A 23,765-nucleotide genomic window follows, 5' to 3' on the forward strand; every position below is an offset into this window, starting at 1 on the left:
TGAGACACGCTGACTGATGATCTGGAACAGGTATTTTCCATAAGCAGGAGATCAAGACTTGATCTATACAAAAAGAGAGCGTTGATATCAAGTACCGATGTTTCCTGGAGGAGGAGCATACTCTTGTATGGGGCGCGTCATGTTATCTAGATCCGCTGAGGACATGTTATATGAATTAAATGGTGCCAGGGGTAAGGGGGAAGTCGAAATCTTGCCGATGGAGGATATGTACGTACTCCGTACCAGGAAATGAACTGGCAGGTAAAACCATTCCGCAAATTATGCATGGTTGTAGGTATCACTATTGCTACCTGGCTTAGGAAAACTGAATCTAGACTCAGATATGCAAAAGCTGACCTGGATAAAGTAAATGAACAGTACGGAAGAGAGTATATACCCACAGCTCTGTTAGCGAATATTTGAATGTATTGGTTTGATGTACAGAAGCAAAGGCTTCCCTTCGAGGAACATCTGTCTTTGAGTGTTTCAACGGTGGCTGCCAAGTAGATACAATACGAATTACCTAACCTAGTTAAACTTCGTGAGAAGTGGGCCGGAGGGCATAAATAATGGGCGGTTTAGGCGCGAGGAGTGGAGCCTAGAAGTAAGGAGCTTCAGCATGAGTTTAATGCCAGCTCGGGGCATTAAACCTGCGATACTGCGATCGAACTGGACACTGATGCGGTTTGACATCCGGTAAATTATTGTCAGGGCCATCCCCATCTTCCAAATCATGATGATCCCATTTCCCCATCTTCCTCGCAATGAGTACTCAGGTCCAAGGTCAACAATGGCCACCCTTCTTCACATGTTTATCCAGGCAAAACGATGTCCCAGTGTGTCAAAGGGAAGAGAACAAACGATCCGACCTAGAACGGCTGGAGCCATACGGCATAAGTAATCGGTTCCTGTGTCTGCGTTTCCCGTCTCAACCTCAGCCGCGACACCGATTCGGGGGGCCGAAACACATGCAGACACATACAAAATACCCACCACCTCCGAACCCCCCAGTCCTCCCTCCCACCCTTCCGACTGTGTCAAGTGTACGGTTCAAGAAACGTTTCAAATAACCCTGTCCTCTACATCCGCCGCTTGAGAAAGGCAAGACAGGAAACGGGAAAGAAACATAGACTGTTACTGTTCCGGACCTGCGGTGCGGTATCATGGTAAGTCGCTATGATAAAGAATGACTATGGAACCCCCCATAGTCTAGCCTATACTGCTCGTTACTCCTCTCCTTTGACTTCTATTTTCTATCTGTAATAGCAGTCACGACGGGAAAAGAACAAACTGGCAGGCCAGTTTGCTAGGTACTGTCTGCATCTAGGAGAGGGCCAATCAATCTACCCTGAACATACCACAGACAAAGCATCCATCCAGCCCAAGGATATCTAATCCAATTTTCATACTTACACCATAATCACCACTACGACCTGCCCCTCAAAGAAAAGAAATGGCAACCCTCTCTTTCGACCGCTCCTCACACCTTCGCTTCAGCGCCGCCACCGCATCCGGTTCCTCAGACTGGCATGCCGCCAACGCACCGAAGATGTCCTCCACAAAACAAACTCAAGGATGGATCGTCGCTCCTCTCACTACACCTACAGCCATGGACAAGAAATCGAATTCGAAAGCCGCCGCGGTGACGATCGCTCCGGTTGAGGTATCTCGGCCCCAGCGGTGTAGGGTCAGGAGGGGAAATGGGGATGCGGATGGTCTCACCAGTATTCGTGCAGAGGGTGGGGTGAGGGAGGTGGAGGTTGCGCAGAGAATGGGAAGAATGGCGAGGAGAGCCGATAGATTTCAACGCTAGAAGAGAAAGGAACACAGAGGTTCAATTGAACATCGGCATTGAGGGATTTGGAGTTCTTGAAGCTTGTATGAGCGTATCTGTCTGTAGATCCTCAGTCGGTTACCTGAGCATGCTGAGCAAATTGGATCTATATCAACGATTTGTAGAACGTCTAAGTTTAGATGAAGGTGTCTGTTCGGTCAAAGTCAGCATGGGCACATACTGTGCACCACGACTTCTGCTGGGAGCTACTTGACATTAGTATTCATTGCATTTTGCCCGAACGACTTCAGGAGCCGGACTTTCGATGCGTGGAATGATGGTACTGCTCGCCTTGCCAACAACTCAAATTGAAACAGAAACATTTTCTTTCTTCTGGGATGTAAAGATATGCTCGAGTTCAGGGACAATAAAAGAATATGCTTTTGCAAGTTGCTTGCCAGATCTTCAACGCCACAGAAATGCGGATCTAAGGGACTTACAAGTGCTGCTTCTCGGACAGTAATGCATTCGAGTTCTGTGTCTGCTGAGTCTAATCATGCTTCTTTCTTCAAAGATCCGTTCGCCGAAGTTTTGGTTGAACCCTGCTTGCTTCGCAGAGCCTGTGTGTTTGGTGTATGATTCTGATCGCGTGGCTTGATTGTCAGACAATTGATGTCAAGGTACGCACAGATTCCATCAATCACAACGTATGCCCATCTCATATACGCTGATAACGCGAACACAAAGTAGGCTCGAAGATACCATAGCTCGGCAGTGGGATTGATGGCTGGAAAGCCTAGTCGAGGCAAGTTGCCCAGAAGTGCTCCACCGACCAGAGGTAGCAGTAGAATCGTCCAATAGGGAAATGGTTGCTTGGTTAGATGATGGAGAATGATCTTCGTGGTCAGTCGCCCAAATACGAATGACATGGTAAGGCAGAATAAGACCAGCCGATTGTGAGTTAGCAGACTGCTATATGGCGAGGAAAGCCAAGCGCAGCACGACAAAGTGTAAACGATCATTGGTGTCCACTCCAGGAAAACAGGTAGTATCGGTAGATTTTGGCGTCTGCGGGCCTGCACGACATGGTAGATGCAAGCCGGCAGGTGTGCAATGAAGAAGGTCAATAGTAGAATAGGAACCCAAACATCGCGTAAGCTGTATGTGCCAAAGATTTCTGGATGGCCAACCAAGTCCGCGACTGGATAGGTCCAGATATGTGGTCCGTAGAAACCAGATAACACCATCAAAGAACAGGCCAAAAGAAGTCCTTCGGTTGGACCGTTGAAATATCCGAGATAGAGCGTGTGAGTGTGATAGGTCTCCCACGTTGAGAAGAACATTGGTAGACATGGTATGAGGGCCGTGAATGCGCCAGTCTTAGTAGGTCCAATTCCCATTGCAGCTGTTTCGCAGAGACTGGCTAAGGTGCAGTTTAGAGAATCAATTCCATGGCTAGGAGAGATTGTTAGCGGCATAAAACGCCATCTGAGCTGCTCAACATACTCGAACAGTTCTCCAAGGCCACTTGAAGTACCAGTTCTCCTGGCCTGCTTGCCATCGATATTGTCCAAAGTTTGGTACCTAGAAGAGTATGTTAGTACCAGACAATATGCAGGTCTTATATCTCATATATGAGCGAAGAGCCGCTTACATCCACAATGCGAAAGCAAAGCTATAATATAACCAAGACGGGCCCTGCCGAACACGATATGAGTCACGCTAACAATGTATTCTGGCGAGTGCAGCCACTCACAGGACCAACAAGGTCAGGCATGAATAGCTCAAGGAATCCGACGTTTGCCAAAATGAAGAAGAAGCCGAGAAGTGTCACCATGTTCGGTGCCAGCCATAGAGGTAAGAGCTCCACCAATGCGTTCCACTTCAAGAGAAGTTAGCAGAACTGCCGGAGCACCAGGTGTAAGGGAGCAGTACATAATGTCGTAGAATGTAATAAGATATCAAGGACTTATCCACGCTCGAGTACTTATAATCCTTCAAGCATTTTAATCCTTGCTCCGATAGAGGTCCAGATGCTGAATTCAGGTCAGCTTCGATCTTGCTTCGATCTTTTACCGGAGAAGAAAGAGGAAGGATACCAGTGGAAGGTGACATTCTTGGGAGCTTGACGATTGAGCAAGGAAGTATAAGTTTTTCCTTCCAACCTTCCCTACCATCAATGACTGACAAGCCAAACAAAGAAGTGGTCGAACGGGACCAGGATCTCAAATGCTCTGTGGAAGACGGCAGATGAAGCCGCGGAAACAAATCCTAGAGGTCTTGAAAGTCACGACCTAAAAGACGTCGTTGCTTATACAATACTGTAGTGATCACCGCCAAGGCTGAGATGTTTATGACAGTATGAAATTGCATATTCACAGAAAAGAACAGCATTTGGTTTTGCGAAATCGGCGGATCAAACACGTGCAATGGAAGTGTGCAGAGTGGAGAGAAATTGAAATCAAGTACTACTAGTAGTACCTACCAGCCTATCATCTTCAGAATGGTGTCTTGGCAACATCGAATTCTCTTACATAAGCATCTCATTCCTCAGTCATTTGTTTGCCTCAGTTCCTCAGACTCTGTGGTGACTAAGCCAGTGCCTGTCTACAGACTCAGCAACCGAACTCTTTGTGCCAATACAATTTCTGATTGTGAAATTAGCGAGCACGACTACCTCTTCACTGAGCACTCAACTCGCGATCAGCATCTGTCAAGACAATCTGCTTTGTTTCTCAAAGGAAGAGTCTTGAAAATAGCACCTCATTTACAAAGTTAGCCGCATTCGAGAATAGCATGAGATGAACAATCGACCTCTTCATGCCCTCGGAGCAGGCTAAGGAACAACCGCACTGGGCCTTGGGTGAAACATGGCAGAAGTTGTGGATGGCGTTGCTCCAACGGCCATCAGTGCAACGCCTTCATACTCTGTTGCCCACCAAATTGTCGAGCTCGATGTTGACTTCAAAGGACGTAGAGTCTCTGGAAAAACCGAAATCACACTTCACCCGCAAAGCAAAGACCTAAAGACCATCACGCTTAGTTTGAGGCAATGCAGGATTATTCGCCTTACTGTGAACAGCAAACCCGTTTCACGTATGCAATATATCGATCCATACACAAAAACTAAGCTCGCTGGTAATACGACCGCCCATCAGCATCATCTTCTAGCTCTCAAGCTTGCGAATGCGTTGAAGACACCTCCAGACGGGGAGGTGGCCTTTGATGTGCCGAAGTCTGTCCACATTGACGAGGTCAATTTGAACGTCATCTCTAGCAATCAATCTAGCCTCCTCAATCACACAAATGGAGATGCTCCTGGGTCTTCTCTGGTTGACTCGGCACAAGCACTCACGGATACTTCCATTGCGCGCTATACACCGTTGATCATCAGCATTTCGTTCAGCATAGATGACGTCCGTGATGGAATACACTTTGTTGCACACGGGACTGGTGCTGGAAGATTCCCTCATGCGTACACGCCGAGAACGAATGCACCAGGTAGTGCATGCTGCATATTTCCTTGTGTGGATGCAGTGAATGCTCGTTGTACATGGGAAATCAAGATAGGATGCCCTCGCACTGTAGGTGATGCTCTACGAGGTTCCGTATCACATGAAGCAATACACGCAGGGTCCGGCATAGAACAGAGCTCTTTACAACCGCGGTCTGCACACGAGGAAAGAGAGATGATCGTAGTATGCTCGGGAGAACATATCAGCCGCAAGGAGGATCACGAAGACTCATCGAAGGTAGTAACCTCATTCTCTTGCTCGGTACCTCTTTCTGCGCAGCAGATCGCATTCGCAATAGGCCCTTTCGAAGAGGTCAAATTGTCCGATTTTCGCGTACCAGAAGATGATGTTGGGTCGAATGCGGTGGAAGTTCTCGGTTATTGTCTTCCTGGTCGATTGGAGGAGCTCCGAAATACCTGCTTGCCAACGGTCAGAGCCATCGACTTTGTTACTCGAAAGTATGTTGCTTGTCCATTTGCAACCTATCGAATATGCTTTGTTGACGACCTTGAGAACGATACGGCCATTGCAGGAGCATTTACACTTTGCAGTAATAGACTACTCTACCCAGCGGATATTATAGACGTCGCCGAAGATGTCACCAGGAAACTGGTTCACGCAATTGCATCGCAGTGGGCTGGCATCAATGTCGTTCCACAAGAACCTACAGATAGCTGGATTGTTATCGGGGTTGCACACTACATCACAGAAGCCTATATGAGAGACTTATGCGGCAATAATGAATATCGCTTTCGTATGAAACAACAAGCGGACCGTGTTTGTGAGATGGACCATAATCGGCCGTCACTCTTTGACTTGGGCACTATGTTGCAGGTTGACCCTGCAGAGCTTGAGTTCATGTCACTGAAAGCTTCCTTGGTTCTGTTCATCCTTGATCGGAGGATAGCCAAAGTCGTTGGCCTACCCAAAATGCCTGCGATAATCTCCAAGATCTTGCTGCGTGCTAGAAAAGGGGAGCTGCCTGGTAATGCTCTATCTACGGAACTATTTCAGAGAACATGCGAAAAGTTCTACCACAGCAAAATCGATGACTTTCTTAATCAGTGGGTGCGAGGTGGTGGTTGTCCTCACTTCAGGGCTTTTCAAAAATTCAATAAAAAAAAGCTTGTGGTGGAAATGATGATTAGACAAGTACAAGGAGAGCATACCAACCGAGACCTTGAACCAGACACCTTCATGCGCGACGTCAGAGAAGATTTTCACAACATATGGGCAGCGCCTCTCCAGAACGTCTTTACCGGGCCTATTACTATTAGAGTCCACGAAGCAGATGGCACTCCATATGAGCATGTGGTGGAGATTAGAGAAGCCCAGATGAGATTTGAAATTCCCTACAACACAAAGTATAAACGGCTGAAGAGGAGTAGGCGTCAGAGAGAAAAGAACTTCAATGCTGCTGCTGCGAACGCCGACCCGTCCGAGGCCGAGAACGACGCACTGCTCTATTGTCTCGGTGATGTCCTCCAGAGTGAGGAGGAAATCAAAAAGTGGAGAATCTCAGGATGGACTCCTGAAGATGAGGAAAAGATGAGCTCCGAATCATACGAATGGATCCGGGTCGATGCCGATTTCGAATGGATTTGCAAGCTGGAGCTCAACATGGCTGGCTACATGTACGCCTCGCAGCTGCAGCAAGATCGTGATGTAGTGGCCCAGCTGGACGCAGTACAAGCCATAAGCAGATTCCCCGCCAGTCCGCTTATTTCATCAATCTTCCTACGGACTGTGATGGACAAAAGGTATTTTCACAGGCTCAGAACTTCAGCAGCCATGGCAATGGTGCGACAAGCTACCCCAGATACGGATTACATCGGGTTTTGGCACCTCAGAAAAGCCTTTGAAGAACTGTTTTGCTTTTCGGACACGACATCGACCGTAGCGCGCCCGAATGATTTTTCGAACATAGCTGCATATCAGCTTCAGTGCGGGCTCATTCTAGCAATCTCAAAAGTACGAGATGCTAAGGGAATTGCGCTGCCGGAAGCAATTGAATTTCTGCTTGACAAACTCAAATTCAACAACAACGACACAAATCCGGTAAGGGTTTGAGAATTTTCAGCACATATAAAGATGTGTTTGCTGACGATGACAGTTCTCTGATTGCTTCTACATTTCGATGCTAATGCAATCTCTCTGCGAAGCAATCTGTACCCATGGCAAGAAAGACCGTCACTTGGACGAAATGGATCTTGACGTGCTGGATCGTCGAGATCGGGATCGGCAATTAGAGAAGGATTCTCTCGAAGTCATTGACCGGTATCGGAGAATGGATGAATGGGCAGGCTCGTACCAGAATCTGTACTCAAGGACTGCGCTTGATTGTCAACGACGGCTTTCAGACAGCAGAATTGGTAGAGCGAGCACGATGCATTTCCTGCAATACACTCGCCCTGGTAATTATGATATGCTGCGCCTGACTGCATTCGAAAACCTCATCCTACCGAAAATTCTTCAGAGCCCAGCTGTCCTTCGTTATACGACATTTTGCATGTCATCGGATCCTTCTCCGTGGATTCGAAGAAGCCTACGCAGATTCTTCGGCAAGCTCCTAGCCGTTGTTGCCATTGGAGACCATCTGAAGTCTTCTCAGGCTGACATAACGGAAGACCTCGTGATAGAGAATGACGCAGACGTGGGGAACCAGCAAGCGCAAGCAGCCAGAAAGCGTGCTGTTGACGTAGCTATAGCCGCGCTGAAAGAGGAAATTGGCGACAATGATGACCTGAAGACGTCCTTGTGGACGGCCGTCAGTTGCGACACCCTTTCACTTGAAGAGTTGCAGGCAATGCTATATTTCTGCAGAATGCTTTATGACCCTGTTGATTCGCTCAAGGTCACTATCAAGTACCCAAGATACTGGAAGCTTGAACATATTGGAAAGGTAAGTCTAGCAGCGATTCTTGGATACAGTGGTATTGAAGCGACTAACAACACACATAGGGCAAGTTGAAGTTTATTCGAACGAACCATGTACGCACAAAGCCTTTTATCAAATGGGTACCCAAAGCATTGAGCCCCCTGACAACGAAATATGACCTTTTGCCACCAAAATCCTCTGGGCCCAAGCTCTTGTTAAAAAATCCGGTGCCGCCAACACTGCTGCAACCATCTCCACCTCAAGCACCAGCGGCGAGTGAGGTCCAGAGCGAACCTAAGCGGAGCCTCAAGATAAAAATCTCAATGCCTCGGCCTTCTGCATCGTGACGAAAACAGTAATCAAATCGCATCGAGGTTGGCGACTCTGAGCCAAATGTGTGGCTTCACCTAAGGCGTATGAGAATTGCGTAAGCTGAGGGAGAATTTGCTATTCTCTAGGTTCAAGCATAGCGCGGAGTTCATCTAATTGCCATTTGCATGGGGCGATTCTGGTATCGGCCGCTGCACAACATTTTGACAGACTTGCAAGATCTTGCAAGCAATCCATTTCCGGTTTCGTTCTGTGGATCGTAGCCAAAGGCGCTTCACAACGATTCGCCACAATCTCTTTCGCAGCCCGAGTATGTTGGAGAATATACCCATCATCTGTCCCTGTCACCTCCGATTCTTTCAAGTGCCTAGAAAGAAAAACCCCATTAGCATGAGTGTCTTGCATGAGTGTCTTCAGACACCAGTGAACGTGAATGGGGACCAACCTCCAACATTACAACAGAATTCCCTCTGATGACCACCATTCCCAACCTGACTTTTTCTCCTCCTGCTTTCTCCTCCACAGCCTCGTCTAGCACAATGTTCAAGAAAACCTTTTGGTGTGTCAAACGAACAGTGGTCTCTGAGAAGAGCTGAGAGGATTGAGGCGCGTACATCATAACCCCTGAGAATTCCCAAGACCTTGCGATTGCCGTTTAATTGCACAAACAGCCGCTTCTCCATGTACTGTAGTAGGTATGAGTGATCGTCATCTAAGCTTGCGGCCGAACTGTTGTAACGCACCTTTTTCAATTCGGGCTGAGCTTGAGGCATGGTGGCTGCAGAATTTCCTGATACGAGGAAGGAACAGCAAAGAGCTTTAAGATAGAGGTAGAGGAGTTAAGGGATACGTTAGCTTCAATGTAGTATGTAGTATTTCTCGAGCAGCAAATTCGTGGGTGCAAGCAAATCAAAAGCCCAGAGGCCCTAGATTGCGGTTCAGCCTTTGCCAAGCTAGAGCATCCTCTCCAGTTGAAGCTACATACCAAACATCTAAGCACGCTATACTAATGACTATCTGCGTGCGACATAACCATAAAGACAGGCGTAGAGAGAGTTCTCTTCATGACTCCGCTGTTCGCAAACCGCCGCAAGCCCAAACGAGTGGGCCGCGAAGCTGAAGCCCCTACTCAAGAAGAAGCAGAAGGTTCGTCTTCCTCATATCTTCTAGAGAATTCTTCTAACACTTTCAAGTTGGCATGATGCTGACTTCGCACAACAGATTCTGGTCCTGTCGTCCGAAGACCTGGCTTGAGTAACGTGCCAAAGCACAAATCGAAGCTCCGGGTATCTTTCGATCCTGGACAGGCTGCGGCTGAAGATGATCCGAATGAGGAGAGTTCTGGTCAACCCAAGACTATCAAACAAACCAACTTGGTAAAACGGGCTGCAGGTAGCGATCTGCTAAAACGATCATGGAGTCCGTCTAGGCATTTGGGGCAGGCAGTCTCTCGAAACATTCACGAAGATGATCGTCCAACATATAGCAAGGATTACCTCAACGAGCTGCGAAATTCCACCCCCTCAACTCCCAGGGACATATCTTCGCACACTTCGGAGGATGACGAATCTTCTAAAACGGTAGACATTCTATCAAAGTTTGGCACAATACACGAGGATGCGAACGTATCTGCGATACCTACCGAATCCGAGATTAGAGAAAAGAAGGAAAGAAGAGCCCGCCTTGCAAAGGAGCAGGACTTTATATCGCTTGAGGGTGATGGCGATGGCAGATACATGCAGCTCTCTACACGCAATGAGCTCAAAGAGACCAGGCTTGTTCGTGATGACGAAGACCTAGCAGAAGGGTTTGATGACTATGTTGAAGATGCTGGTCGAGTGGTTCTGGGCAAGAAGGCAAAAGCCGCACAGCACAAGAAAGAACGGGAGTCGATGAGAGACATGATTGCAGATGCAGAGAATATCTCTGACGATGACGACTCGGATGCAGCACAGAATTTGGCTTATGAAACTGCACAGACCCGAAATGCAATGGATGGTCTTGGTTTAGGCAGAGAAAGAGATGACTCTCAAACATATGCGCCGCCGATAATCACGCCAATACCTCGATTGAGCTCTGTCTTGGAACGACTGCGGGCTACCATCAGTAATTTGGAATATACAAGAGCGAGACTGTCGAAGCAGATGGCTGATCTACAGCAGGAAAAAGCCGAGATTGCCGTACGGGAAGTAGAGATCCAAAGGTTGGTATCGGAAGCGGGAGAGAAATATCAGCAGCTTCGTTCAGAGTCAAATGCAGATGGAATGGGCAACGTCCCAGCGAGCACTCAAGCGAAGGCGGAGCGAGGCCTTGAGTCCATGGGAAACACTTGAGGTAATTGCTCGAATCTTGGTATTTGCTTCTGGTCTAGTATAAGTCAAGCATAGCTGAATTGGTCAGAGCTTAGCAACCTCGCCATGCCAACCCCAGCCATCAAGACTATGTTCGCCTAACGCCCTCATACCCGCTGCCTCGCATACTCTGATGACAATATTTCGAACAGCACGAACTTCCTCAAACGTTGCTCCATTGTTTATGGCGCCCTTGAGGTGACCTTTCAGTTGTGGATTCACCTATGGCTTGTCAGGTTAATCCACCAATGTACAAGGTCAGACTCACATCTTGTGGTATAAGACCGGCTATTAACACAAAACTAGTCTCAGCAGCCGTCAAGACGCTGGTGTTACTCAGAATATAACCATACATCAGTCGAGCCGTCAAACCAAGATCTTCCGTTCCAGATCGATCCATCTGGCCCATTACCCGCCTCGATACCTTACCGTAGACTCTGTCGAAGAAAGTCTGCCCCCGTTGCAGTATCTGCGACGCAGGTACATCGTAGATCTCTAAGGGGCGTGAGGTTGGCGAGAAGCCTAGCGGTTCATCTATAAGATGAGCTGGAGTTGCATTTTTTAGTGCGAGGAGGGCGTTGATAGTCTACTTGAGCAGATCAGCTGCTGCCAACGCGAGGTTTCCAAGACTGTGCTGTCTGTACCTTAGGTAAACCCCCTATAGCCGCCGCCTTGACAAGTGCTTCACGCATTCGTCTGGCAATAATCAAGTGCTCATCCTGCTTCGACGATTTCTCAGTGGACGATGGAGCTTTCTCTATGGCGTGCTGGAAGACTTTTGGGATTTCATCCGGACGATTTAGGAAGGATAGGGTCACGCTCGTAATAAAGTACCATGTATTTGATGGTAGATGCGGCCACGTCCTCAAGGTGTGTAAGAGGGTAGGGGTTATGATGGATGGGCTCATTGCCGGGAGACAGTCAGGCAGGTGTTAGGTTCATACTTGAGAACAGCCCAATGCGTTTGCGATTGCTGTATGTGGTAATATGGTGAGCTGTGCTTTTGCCGAGGCCAACTATTTATTTAACTAGCGGCAAAGTCAAGAGGGTACGGAGTACACATCTACCTTCTTCGCAATAATGCAGATTTACTCCGCCCATAGTAGCTCTATCGATTGGATTTGTGTATCTCAGCTACTTAACCATCCTTACGGTGAAGGCATCACATCTATAAGCTATTCCGGAGCGTGTCCTGCTTACGTTCCCGGGCCTGTCTCAAGTTCTGTAGTCATCCGAACTACTCTTCATCTTAACAACCATGAAACTCGACCTTGCTGAGCCACTTAACAGGTTGGTGGGCTCGAAATATCTCTCTGCAAAGTCATCGGGAAGTCTGGTCTTCTCGCCTACAGAGCTTACAATCATCTATTCAAGAAGTGGAATTCCGGTAATTTCTAGTTCCACAACCACAAGCATGCTTCTAGATCTAATCCCAGTCCAGTTCCAGCTTCGGTACTGTCCTGCACTTTCGAAGAAGCCTGGAGCTAGCAAACCTGAATCTGGAGCATCGCAACCAAAGTCAAAGCCCGACCCTTTCGAGAACCCAAAGGGTCTACTGGTGACTCGGCTGCCCGATCAGTCCCATGGAACGCACAATCTTGTGCTTAACAAGTATCCTGTGATACCTCGACACAGTATACTTTCCACTATCGAGTTTAAGAAACAGACTGATTTTCTTGAGGACCAGGACCTCGAGGTTACCTATTCTTGTCTACAGCTATGGGAAGCCGAGTCAACGGATGAAGTGATGTCGCGGCTTTTCGCGTTTTTCAACTCTGGTGAGCACAGCGGTGCTAGCCAAAATCGTAGACATTTGCAAATTCTGCCTGTCAGGGATATGATGGGTCCAGAGTCACAAAAGCCTGAATGGAAGCCATTGATCGACTTACTAATGACGGAGCCATTGCCCGACCAACCGAGCATATTGCGCAACCCCTTATTACCCTTTTGTCATTATGCCATGAGGATACCTCCCAGCCCAGGTGCCGGGATACTGAACCAGATCTATCAATGTCTTTACGATCGTGCAAGCAGTTCGCTGCAATCATGGAATGAAGAGTGCTCTCCTGAGCAGACAGCATTGAACAGCTACGCTGGAGAAGCATCGATTAGCTATAATCTTGCCATGACTACTCAAGCTATGGCTATATGTCCCCGTCGAAGTGAGACTGCTGTGGTACCAACAGCTAATGGTGAAGGTTCTGTCGCTGTGAACGGTACAATCCTAGCTGGCACGTTGATGGTCAAGGAGAAGAGCGAATGGGACGCTATCCGCCAGGGCCAGGTCGTCATTGACGAAGTCCTGGCGGAGATTGGCATACCACAGTCAAGTTATTCAGGGAGACCTTCGAGCACTCGGCTATAGGAAGATTACTCCTAGGATCTTTTCTACCAACACCAGCGTACATGCATAGCGAAGTGCCTTTTGCGCCAGCCACAGGACATGCAGCGAGTTTCAAAGACAGAACATTGGGAATTGGGGACGGCTCGGTTGGCTTGGCTTTACCAATTTGAGCTGCCGGTTGGTCTCGAAAACTGCACCAGAATCAAGTTCTCAGACTGACGGGAGAGGGGGACGGGATTTTTTGGGTTCCTGAGCGTTTTCTGTGCTGAAAACACGTGGGCAGCAGCTTGCGATATCCCTACAGGAATCCCCTCTGTGGATTCTAGAGAACTTGCTGCTTGATGACGGCAGGAGTTCTTCAAGTACAGGTTTGAGATATACGTCGGTTTTCTTTTGATTTCAAGAGGCAATCTGCGAAGATCTAAGTATTTCACATCCGGGAATACAAAGCTAGCGAAACCCCTGACCTGCGTTATGTTTGCTAATCCCGAGAGTGGTTTCCCCGAGTGGGTGCTGGATCTTCAAATATGACAACCCATGCGGATCTGTTTTCGGCATTGCACGAATCATGCATCTGTCATGCAAGCACCCGGGGCTTGAGGACCATCGGAGAACAAGAAAAACAAGAATCCTCCGAGCTGCAGCAAAATAAGCGCTGAAGCTTTTGCCGCAGGTACCATTCTATTAGTGTATTGAATAGATGGGGCTACTTTTGAATGGTTTGTAAAACTGCTGAGTCGTTCGCAACAACGACTCAATATCCACTTGAAGGGATCGAAAGTGGCTCTTCACTGCGGGACCTGTTCTGGTTTCCGTCGGAAAGCGTTCCATGTACAGCCGCTCGGAGCATTGAGAACTCGCTGCTACTAGCATACTCCAGTATCTGCTCTGAAGAGTCCTTCTCGCGCAAAGAAGGTATTGCGAAAGCGCCATGATTCTTTCAATCGCGATCTACGCTGCAACTCACGTCTGGCATTCTTTGTTCGCTCTTGAAATGGAACAGACAATCCTCCTGTTGTTTGTCCTTCCCCTAGTATTCAAAGCCTTAACAGCCCCGCTATACAAATTTGTAATACGCGGATCAAAACCTGACCACAATCAGGCTGGTGGGTGAACATACGAATGGTGAGGACGTGGATAGCTGGTACAGGAAGCCTTTGGGGGCTTGAAAAGCTTGCTGCTAATTATGCAGTAGGGCACAATATCTCTAAGGTTAATAGCTCCACTCAGCTAGGAATGACGATGTGATGGTACCTTCGCGGATCCATTTTCTGATCGAGACTCTCATTAATGGAAAGTTCACTTTTCTCTATCAAGTTACTGACCTATATACGCGGCAGAAAAGTCTTTTGATGACTCTCTTCCAAGTGAATAGTTCATGCCATGGTCAAACGAAGGCACAGTCACACCTCAACTTCTTTGGTCTTTGAGAAGGCCATCTCAGCAATCATACATGCTGGCTACCAAGCGCTGCCCACTATTATTGCTTCTTTCCATCAGTTCACAAGTGGCCACCATGAGTATAAAGTTGCCTCCAACACACAACGCAACATCTGCTTCTTCCCCATCCACAGTTCCTGAACTGGCAACTGATGTGGACCATCAGCTAGATGGTTTGCATCGATCAAAGCCCGTTTACAAGTGCGACGTTTTCAGTCATTCTGTGGTCGCAGGAACATCGTTCCTTTCTCAAATCCGCTTGCCTCAATCCTTCACGGGAAGCTCGGTTTTGTGGGTATCGCGAGAGACAGTCCCTTCTTCATCCCAACAAAGCTTCTATTGTTGTCATACAAATCACAGATCACATATTCCCGTGAGGAAGCGCCCAGACTGTCCTACCGCCTGGGCCTGTTGCCAGCCTACGCCCCTAATGGCCATGCTACACCTGTCTCAGTTACCAGGTTGTCGACAACAAGGTGAACTTGAGAAGCGAGAACAATCGGCACATCCTTTGAGTAGTACAGAGTGGCCGGACTCATCCCTCGTTTCGCACAACTACTATCAGCAACAAGCCTTCACCCTACCCGAACCACATCCGCTATACTCTGAGGAGCAGTTCGATCATGAATTCCCCAGCGTGCAGGGACAGACACTTACCCATGGCTTCGATAGCTGGTTGGCTAGTCCAACGCATGGCGATGGGCATCAGGTGGATCTTCAACACTTAGAACGGGAAGCAACTGCGCAAGGTCTAAACAATACCGTTGCTTTCCCGTCAATTTTCACTGCCGGTTCAGAGCCATACAAGTTTCCTCCGACTCCTCTTTGTTCGATTCGGGCCGAGGATGCGAGATTAGCTGACGAGGTATTGGGCGGCCATGGGCCAGACATGCATAACGCGCCATCAATTGGGTTGAATGACTCGAGCAGTCTTTTAGGTGAACCTTTGTTACAGAATCCAGACTTAACGCTCCCGCCTACGTCGCAATACATCTTGCCTGAGCCAACATGGTCGGATGAGGAGTTTGCGAAGCTCTTTCAGCCAGACCCTTTTGTTCCGGTCTTGGACTCTTTCCATCATAGTTGTGCTAATCAGCCGCTCTTTGACAACTGTTCGGAGCACCCAAAGCCAGTCCCGATGCATAATACGACTCGCCCTAATGTTCAGAATCAACAAAGCCTGTGGAGTGATTCTATTCTCAATCAGCTAAATTACACGAATACTCCCCAGTCCTTGTCCTCAGATGCCTTCCATCAAACCAATTCTCTTACCGACACAAATTTGATGGTCTCAAATAACAACTGTGACACGACACTGTCATCGTCTTCAGAGAGTGCAGCTTCCACTACTAGATCTATTTTGTTTGATGGTCTGAGTCCTGACATTGATTCTACTGCGGTAGGGCGAAGAGGTGGTTCAAAGACCCATCACCGAGCAACTATCAAAGATCGCGAACTAATACGATGGAAGAAACAAGGTCTGTCATATAAAGAGATCAAAGCTCGCGGTGGATTCAATGAAGCAGAATCAACCCTGAGAGGACGTTACCGGACACTTACAAAGCCAAAGCATTTACGAGTCAGAAAACCGGAGTGGCAGCAAAAAGACGTGAGAAGCCTTTGCCCACCTAGCAGTTTTAACTAACACGTATGTAGGTACAGATCCTGCTCGAAGCTGTCGACCGTCATCTTCAGCATTACACAGACGGCCATGGTATGGGAGAGAGGTATTGCACTGAAGCTCAAAGGAAGGCAGCCAAAGTGCCCTGGAAACAAGTTGCCGAATACATGGAGAAGCGAGGTTGCTACAGGTACGGGAACGCAACGGTCAAGAAGAAGTATCTCCAGGTTATGGACAATGCTCTCAATCTTTAGCAGCGATGTGTTGGGAGAAGCAGTACTTCAGTGTATTCGTTCCCAAAGTGTACAACAAGTTAAGTTACACCCTTGACTGTTGTGCTATCGCGCTCTCACCATTGTTCCTTTGTACGGATCTTGAGTTCCCCAGCTCGCACCTGACCCACTTCCATACCCTGCATACTGATTGTTATTCACTGCAGCAAGATGCACCCGTGTCTCCGGAGACTAGGGCGATTTGCTAGGGAATCAGGAGCTCTGGTAGAAATTCATGAGAAATGGCTACTCTGGTAGTAAGTCGGATATTGTGCCAAGGCTGAGGTACCCCCTGACCCCTTCTTGGCACATCTGGCTGCCATTGTCACTCATGGTATGCTTGAAGCATCATTCAGAATATTGACGGGGATTGGAAAATTGAGGAGGAATGGGTTCGTTGGTAAAGTTAGGTAGAAGGTCGCCTGCCTGCGAATGGCCATCAGTTGTGTTCAGGAGGGAGTCTGGTGTTTGCGCTTGGGGCACCAGGAGCGGCTTTCCCAAGTCCACAGCCAAACACCGCACGCTCAAGGCAAAAGGGCTACTGTGGCTATTGTCACTATTGTCACCATTGTCACCACCATCACCCCAAAATTACTACATCTAGCAATTCTCAAATTTTCAATTGCGCTAAGCCACACTATGCTCCCACTGTGCGCAGTCTCACCTTCAAATATCTCGTTCCTCAAGTTTCGAGTCACCCTCGCACAACAATACTTCTGACAACTTCATACTGAACGCTGACCAAATCAACGTTTCTCGTCATTCTACTTACCCTTGTGCTATCGACTGCTTTCTTATATCCACTGTGAACATCCTCCTCCTCTTCATCCCCTTACATGAGACCAAGTATCGTCTGAGTAAGGCCGGACTAAGCTGCAATGGGTCTTGACTTCTCAGACTTCGGTAAGTGGTACAGGGATGAAGTCGGCGACGACGACGGTTTCGAGCACCAAACCTTCAAGGCTCGTGAGTACGCTGGCGAACGTACTCTATTCGACATCAACGGCAAGACGGAGCGTTTCAGCGACTCCACTGGTGCTAACTGGTACTACGCCGAAGAGACCATGACTGTCGAGGACCGTAAGTCTTATCTCCTTCACCTCGTATCTCTGCGTACACTGACCACGACTAGTCGCTGCTGTTCCAGACAATGTCATCTGCTACGATAAGCATGGTCGCTTGAGCTTCAATGGTCGACCCATCACTTATGTCTCTCCTAAGACTACGCCGTTGAACCTCTCCAAACCATTACCCCCTACCCCAGGTTTCGACAACACCAAGGTGATTCTCGAAGATGTTGAAATGCCTCATGACAATGGCTGGAAGTCTCAAAATGTCAACCGCGTTAAGGGTGTTGCCTTTGACTACATGTTTGCCGATGCCAATGAGACTGAGGCAATCACAATCCCTGATGATGAAGATGATGACTCTCTTCGTAAGTACTCTAGCGCCTTTTTGAGCAATCTCACATCGGCTTACATTATTGCAGTCCCAGATGACATGGTCGACGATGAGGACGATGCTGTTCCAGAAGTTGTTGGGCCATCTACTCCTCAAGTCGGTCGGCTGAACCACCAACCACGTGCATATGTCGTCAATCAAGCTCTCGAACTCACTGGCCTCGACATGTCAGCTGTGCAACCGGATGCTTTCTTGCTCAATGCAATTCCAACCGCGACTACTCGTAAGTGCAAGCTGCTAGCAGATTTTTAAACTCCCTTATTGACCATACGCAGCTGTAATCGAGAATCACATTCTTGCACTTAGCTCTAAAACTGCGGCTTCAAACTCTGTCAACGAACCACTTGACCCTGTCAAGGCCCAAGTGACCAACGTCTTCTTCAACGGTTCTGTCGAAGAGTCTCCAAGCCCTTACCACATTCCCTTGCTTGACGGTGACACTGGCTTTGGTGATATTCGCGAAGACGCTGAAGACTTTCCTGAGCTTTGGAAGCATATTGATGATGAGATCGCCCGCGAAGAGGCTGCGGCCGCTAAAGCGTCACAGCCAGAGATCAAATCCGACAATGATATCTTTGGCCTTGCCAGCCGTGCCCAAGCCAGAAAGGCCAAGCAAGCTGCTGCAATCACCAATGCCACCGTCGTCCAGGAATCCCCCGTTGTTATTGACCTTACTGGCGATGAAGACGGCTCCGAGACCTCCTCACTTTGTAAGTCTTCACTTGACCTCACTTCCCATCTCATTCTGACATGTTGCAGGCAAGAAGCGTCGCGCCCGCAGCTCCTTTGCCACCAAGTCAACCCACGAAGAGGGAAACAATGGTAAGCCAGAATGATGATTTGGCCGATGCCGTCCTAACCCGTAGCAGAAGATGATGTCCAATATCTCTACACCAAGAAAGCCCGCATTGCCTCCGGCAAGGACGATGATGAAGTCTTCGTCGATCTACGTCCATCAACTTACAGCCTGCTCACCCAACCTGAGGACGCGGACGTTGTTGTTGCTGAGCCTGTCCCTGATGATCACATTCTACCTCGTATCTGTGGTGAAGCCAAAGGGTTTTCCGGCCAATTCCAGGGCATGAGAACCTTTGAGCAGGCTGAACGCGGTTTGTCTACCTAGAACCATTCTCTTTTCACCATTCTGATGTAATCTCACAGCCAAGAAACTGAATGCTCCGAAAGTATCTACCTACTTTGGCCAGGCTTCCCACCTCAACAATCTCATTCTCCACAAAGACTTGCATACCTGTCCTCATTTCGAAACCACCGAATACACCCCCGCTACCGCCCCAGCTGATTCCGATATTGGTCGCTGCATCAGCTATGCCAGCACCAAAACGGAGGAAGCAGCAAACATCAAGCGTTCTCCCAGCGCCGAGTTCCTTCGCCGTGAAGCTCATCATGAATGCACAATGGCCAGACTCCAGGGCACTGCTGTTGGCAAATACCGCTACTTCGAAGGACATATGACCATTGAGGAATATCACGAATGCAGAATGTGCATCTGCTGGGAGCTGTGCGAATGCAGCAAGCTGTGCACCCGATTCGCTGACTTGGTCTGTCCCTGCGCCACCAAGATCGAGACCAACTGCCGCTGAGCAGTACTTTGCCGCTGAGCAGTACCTTGCCGCTGAGCAGTACCTTGCCGCTGAGCAGTACCTTGCCGCTGAGCGTACCTTGCCACTGAGCAGTACTTTGCCACTGATATGATTACCGACCTACATGTGGATGAAGGATGGATGCGATGTCATTTTTTTTTTGCATGGAACAGATGGAAGATTGCTACACATTACTGATTGAGCAATGCTGGAGCTCAATTGTTGACAAGATCAGGATATGCAAAAAATGGTGTTGGAAATTAAAAAAAGTTGAAAAGATGATAGAAGTTTATAGTTCTTGCTATCACAATAAAATGCGTTAACACGAAGCTCGGTAGCATTTTTCATCTCTTTTCACGCTTTGGCCTCCATGTTTTAGGTTTTTAGTAGATCATCGTTGCGCTACTTAGGGCTTCAGCCCTCGAGGATCGCACAACAAGCATTTTGCAACATAGTGGCGACGGTGAGGTATCTAGAGAGCCACCGTGGCTTGGTTTTATGCCTTTGTTGTCGTCTTAAGGTCTCGAATTATTCTACAGATCTTCAGATCCAATGATAGCAGTCCTGAAACAGGCCACAATCAAAAAGTGCCTGCCTCGGTGCTTCATACTAGTAGTTATCTTCATGAAGTCTTTCGGAATCCTTGATTTTTCTTGAACCTTTTGGAACCCAATAACGACATTGATGGATGCAATCACAGTCAGGTTGCCCGCTCGGATGTAGTATCGCTAGATTCACTGAGAAAATGTAGTCTGGCGCTCTTGGAATGCAAGATAGATTGAGCATTCGGCGTAGAATCCTCGATTTCCTAATGCATGGTCTTGGCAGTTCAGGAGACGATGAGGTCTGCCAAGCACGCCGCCTCCTGATGATGATGTCCTTGGATCTGCAAGACGAGATGGACTCGATGTTCCAGAGTGCCCCGTATCATGGCAACCACCAGGTACATACATTGTGTATCCTGTGCTTAATGAATCAGGAAAAGTCTGAAGTTTGACCACATCCAAAAGGCGACTGCGAAAGTCGCTTCCTTACATACCTCCCTGTGCCCTATAAATATTCCATGCTTCAACAATGCCATACCCCTTCGCGCTGCCTACGACGTCGCACCTTACCTTCCAAACCCACCTGACATCGCTCACGCACCCATCCCTTCCTGCCACCGTGACTACAGCCCGGAACAGCCTTCGCGCTGCCCTTAAGACGCATAAACGCCTTCTTTCTGCTTCGCAAAGCGCCAATCTTCCTCACATACTCACCATCTTGAGCGAGTATACGCCGTACCTCCTGGCTCTTGACGCTGGCCTCAGTGGCAAACCTGTGTCTGGGGAAGATATCGACATAACGCTCTTGAAAGAGGTAGAGGTAGAATGGCGTCCAACTCTCCTCGCAAGCCCTCTGCCCGGGTGCGAACCACCTCGGGTCAAGGGCAAAGGTCTTGACTACGAAATCTACAACACCCTACACACACTCTCTGCAGTGCACGCTCTGCTCGCCCGCTCCTCGTTACTTAGGCTCTACGTGCCCTCGTCACCCACCCACACTGCTCTAACGCCGGAAGCGCGAACCGCATCAATCCAAAACGCGACCAAGCACCTTCTTACCGCCCACTCCATCCACACGCACCTTCTGCACCTCACGCACACCAGCGCCGATGGCCCCCCCTCATTCCCCAAGGAAGCAGTTGACATCCATTTCTCGACGCAATCATGCCTCGCGGAGCTGAGCCTGGCAGAAGCAACGCTACTCTTCGTGCTGAAAGATGACGCTTATCCGGCACTTCTGCAGCAAAGCCGCGATAAGAATGATAGGGAGTGGATGGTCAAAGCGCCGGATATACCACGGGTGAGGGCTCATCTTTTTGCGAGATTGTCTCTGGGGGCGGCAGAGCATGCTGGGAGGGCAGCAGCAGCAGGGCGGGGTGGTTGTGCAGAGGGAGAAGGGAACAGAGGGCTGGCGAAGGACTTAGTTGCATATTGTGAGGACCTGAGGAGGGTGAGCAGAGCGAAGGCTTGTCGGTTCTTGGGTGTTGATGCCGAAGCATCTGGGAAGACTGGAGAAGGTATAGCGTGGTTGAGAGCCGGGATGACAGAGCTGGGTATGGATATCCAGAAGGATGGAGGGGAAAAGATGAGCTTTGGAAAACTGAAGTCGTCCTGGGTTGAGAAGAGGGAGGACAGAAAGATGGAGAAGGGAAAGACGGCGGAATGGGGTGCTGATGCGGGTAAGACGGAGGAAGGAAGGGTTCTGGAATGGCTGGAAAGGAAGTGGACCAAGCAGAATGATACAATGAACGTGCAGATTGTGCCGGATCATGCCGCGCTGGTGGCTAGTATGATGCCGAGTGGAAGGGAAGCGTTCGGCAGTAATCTCAGCGCTTGGACCCCGAAATTGCTTGGAGAGGATGTTCTAGCGAGGATGAGGGCCCCGATAGATGTTGATGAAGACTTACGAGAAGAGCAAAGCAGCGGTGATGAGGTGGACAGTGACGCTGGAGAAGACAGAAAGGCAAGACGGGCTCCAGCTGGGACCTCGCTGGGGATGAGAGGAGAATGCGAAGGCAACGCTTACTATTGAAGTCTGCAGGACATGGTGCGAATGTTAAGAATGGAGAACTTCTTTCACGAAGACCGCTGCAGTCGCCCCAGCAGAAGCCGTGATATTGCTGGCACTGCCCCGGACACGTTGCCCTACGTCCTCGAGATAGTGGCTTTCAAGATGACTCCAGGGACAGGAAGGGGAAAACACTAAGTGGATGACGCTCACGTTACTCCCAGTCAAACCTACGTCCACCAAGAGCATGGAGCTCAACATCTACTCACCCATCGGAGCGACACTAGATTGGGTACCTTCCCCTGCCCTAATCCATGATGATGAGCGGACTGGCATTTCGCGTCCAGCTTCCAGTGTTAAGGCCGGGCAGCGGCGGTGGCATCTTCAACTTCCGGCAAAAGAGTGGCCGAAGCCCAGGAAATAGCTGTCCTATTGGACTCCAGCCGAAATGTGTCCGTACTGATGGATTGTGAGGTTGTGAAAATCATGGACGGGCTTCTGCATAGTAAGAGGAAGAGGACGGCAGAAGCAAAGGTAAGAGACTGCAAGAGAGAATTCTGTGAAGCAACCGACCTCCGCGACTACCCACCTACTCGGCAGGGGTTCAATCGCTTCACGAGGCACGAGGATTGGTGAATAGAGGGAACGGGGTTGTTTTGGAGCCAGCTGAGCGAATTCATTGGAGGAGCGTGGATGATAACTTACTTGTTCCTGGAATTGCTCCGCGTCGACTCGCCGAGTTCGTTGATCGAGGTTATCGATTAGAAGAGAATATCGCCTTTACGGGCCGAGATCTAATTTGGCATTACGGACTAAGTTGGGAGGGTGTAAAGCTCTTCTTGGTTCATCATCTGACAACCGAGAGTTGAATATGAAATATGTTTCCCCATCTTGCTCGGAGATCTCCCCAACACCATCCTCCCTGGCTTTTTGAACGTACCAGGGACGAGGAGCTTCCACTCCGTCCGAGCGACATGCATCTCAAGCCTTGGTTCTTCGTTGCAAGCACACCGCTATAGCCGCCGTGCTCAGTATTTTCAAGCGAAGAGCCGTGCTCTATTCGGTCGCATGCGCTGATGGAGACCCGTGCCCGTTCGGCCGAGATTGGACTTCTGCGATGATTACTGTAGTCAGTGGGTTGGTGAATATGAGAGTTGTGCATCCCGACTTTCTGTCTAAATCTCCCGGTCCTAGTCTTGGGATATCAGTCTTACCGGGTTCGCGAGGCTCGGCGTGGCACGCGTGCAAGGAGAGGAGACGTGGGGATCGATGAAATTGGAGAGGTCTTTGCCCCGTCTGCTTAGAGACTGTCCTGAAATTAGCCAATCCGAATTATTTGCTCAAGGTTGAAGGAGAAATCACGTACTTGACCCCCGAGCGCCTGATACACATTAGTCCTCTAAGCATGAGTCTTAGAGCATGCCGGCTAGTGGTGCTGTGAAGATGTTCTCAAGTCCGTACACCTTGCTTGGCCAAAGACGATAGAACCCGTGTCAGCTTCTGCGCTTTACCCAGCCCCAGGTCCATAGCTTCATTACAGCGTTCCTCTCCCCATCGTCACTCCCTGGGCCCGTAGCTAATCCTCGCCCTCTTATTTGGTGGTTTCGCATCGGCCTCACTCTCCT

General features: G+C 49.0%; 7 protein-coding genes across 7 annotated transcripts; 6 read left to right on the top strand and 1 right to left on the bottom strand.

Moving 5' to 3' along the window:
* Window positions 1-1,453: 1,453 nt before the first annotated feature.
* EPUS_00441 (uncharacterized protein) lies at window positions 1,454-1,813 on the top strand (the record flags this gene model as incomplete). The annotated part of the gene is made up of 1 exon (XM_007806097.1): window positions 1,454-1,813. One exon carries the CDS (start codon window positions 1,454-1,456, stop codon window positions 1,811-1,813), a length of 360 nt encoding a protein of 119 aa, XP_007804288.1.
* A 2,831-nt stretch (window positions 1,814-4,644) lies between these two features.
* Window positions 4,645-10,830, top strand: EPUS_00442 (uncharacterized protein; the record flags this gene model as incomplete). The annotated part of the gene is made up of 5 exons (XM_007806098.1): window positions 4,645-7,347; window positions 7,403-8,191; window positions 8,251-8,443; window positions 9,542-9,643; window positions 9,719-10,830. The coding sequence occupies 5 exons, from the start codon at window positions 4,645-4,647 to the stop codon at window positions 10,828-10,830; spliced, it is 4,899 nt and encodes a 1,632-aa protein (XP_007804289.1).
* Window positions 10,831-10,893: 63 nt separating this feature from the next.
* EPUS_00443 (uncharacterized protein) lies at window positions 10,894-11,756 on the bottom strand (the record flags this gene model as incomplete). Its single annotated transcript, XM_007806099.1, has 3 exons — window positions 10,894-11,070; window positions 11,117-11,434; window positions 11,493-11,756. 3 exons carry the CDS (start codon window positions 11,754-11,756, stop codon window positions 10,894-10,896), a joined length of 759 nt encoding a protein of 252 aa, XP_007804290.1.
* A 350-nt stretch (window positions 11,757-12,106) lies between these two features.
* On the top strand, window positions 12,107-13,213 carry EPUS_00444 (uncharacterized protein; the record flags this gene model as incomplete). The annotated part of the gene is made up of 1 exon (XM_007806100.1): window positions 12,107-13,213. One exon carries the CDS (start codon window positions 12,107-12,109, stop codon window positions 13,211-13,213), a length of 1,107 nt encoding a protein of 368 aa, XP_007804291.1.
* Window positions 13,214-14,708: 1,495 nt separating this feature from the next.
* Window positions 14,709-16,507, top strand: EPUS_00445 (uncharacterized protein; the record flags this gene model as incomplete). Its single annotated transcript, XM_007806101.1, has 2 exons — window positions 14,709-16,241; window positions 16,289-16,507. 2 exons carry the CDS (start codon window positions 14,709-14,711, stop codon window positions 16,505-16,507), a joined length of 1,752 nt encoding a protein of 583 aa, XP_007804292.1.
* An 896-nt stretch (window positions 16,508-17,403) lies between these two features.
* Window positions 17,404-19,699, top strand: EPUS_00446 (uncharacterized protein; the record flags this gene model as incomplete). The annotated part of the gene is made up of 8 exons (XM_007806102.1): window positions 17,404-17,605; window positions 17,658-17,960; window positions 18,015-18,209; window positions 18,262-18,696; window positions 18,746-18,808; window positions 18,856-19,095; window positions 19,148-19,505; window positions 19,567-19,699. The coding sequence occupies 8 exons, from the start codon at window positions 17,404-17,406 to the stop codon at window positions 19,697-19,699; spliced, it is 1,929 nt and encodes a 642-aa protein (XP_007804293.1).
* Window positions 19,700-20,661: 962 nt separating this feature from the next.
* EPUS_00447 (uncharacterized protein) lies at window positions 20,662-22,164 on the top strand (the record flags this gene model as incomplete). Its single annotated transcript, XM_007806103.1, has 1 exon — window positions 20,662-22,164. One exon carries the CDS (start codon window positions 20,662-20,664, stop codon window positions 22,162-22,164), a length of 1,503 nt encoding a protein of 500 aa, XP_007804294.1.
* Window positions 22,165-23,765: the final 1,601 nt, after the last annotated feature.

This window comes from Endocarpon pusillum (genome assembly GCF_000464535.1).
Source record: "Endocarpon pusillum Z07020 unplaced genomic scaffold scaffold4993, whole genome shotgun sequence".
In the NCBI taxonomy this organism is placed as follows: domain Eukaryota; kingdom Fungi; phylum Ascomycota; class Eurotiomycetes; order Verrucariales; family Verrucariaceae; genus Endocarpon; species Endocarpon pusillum.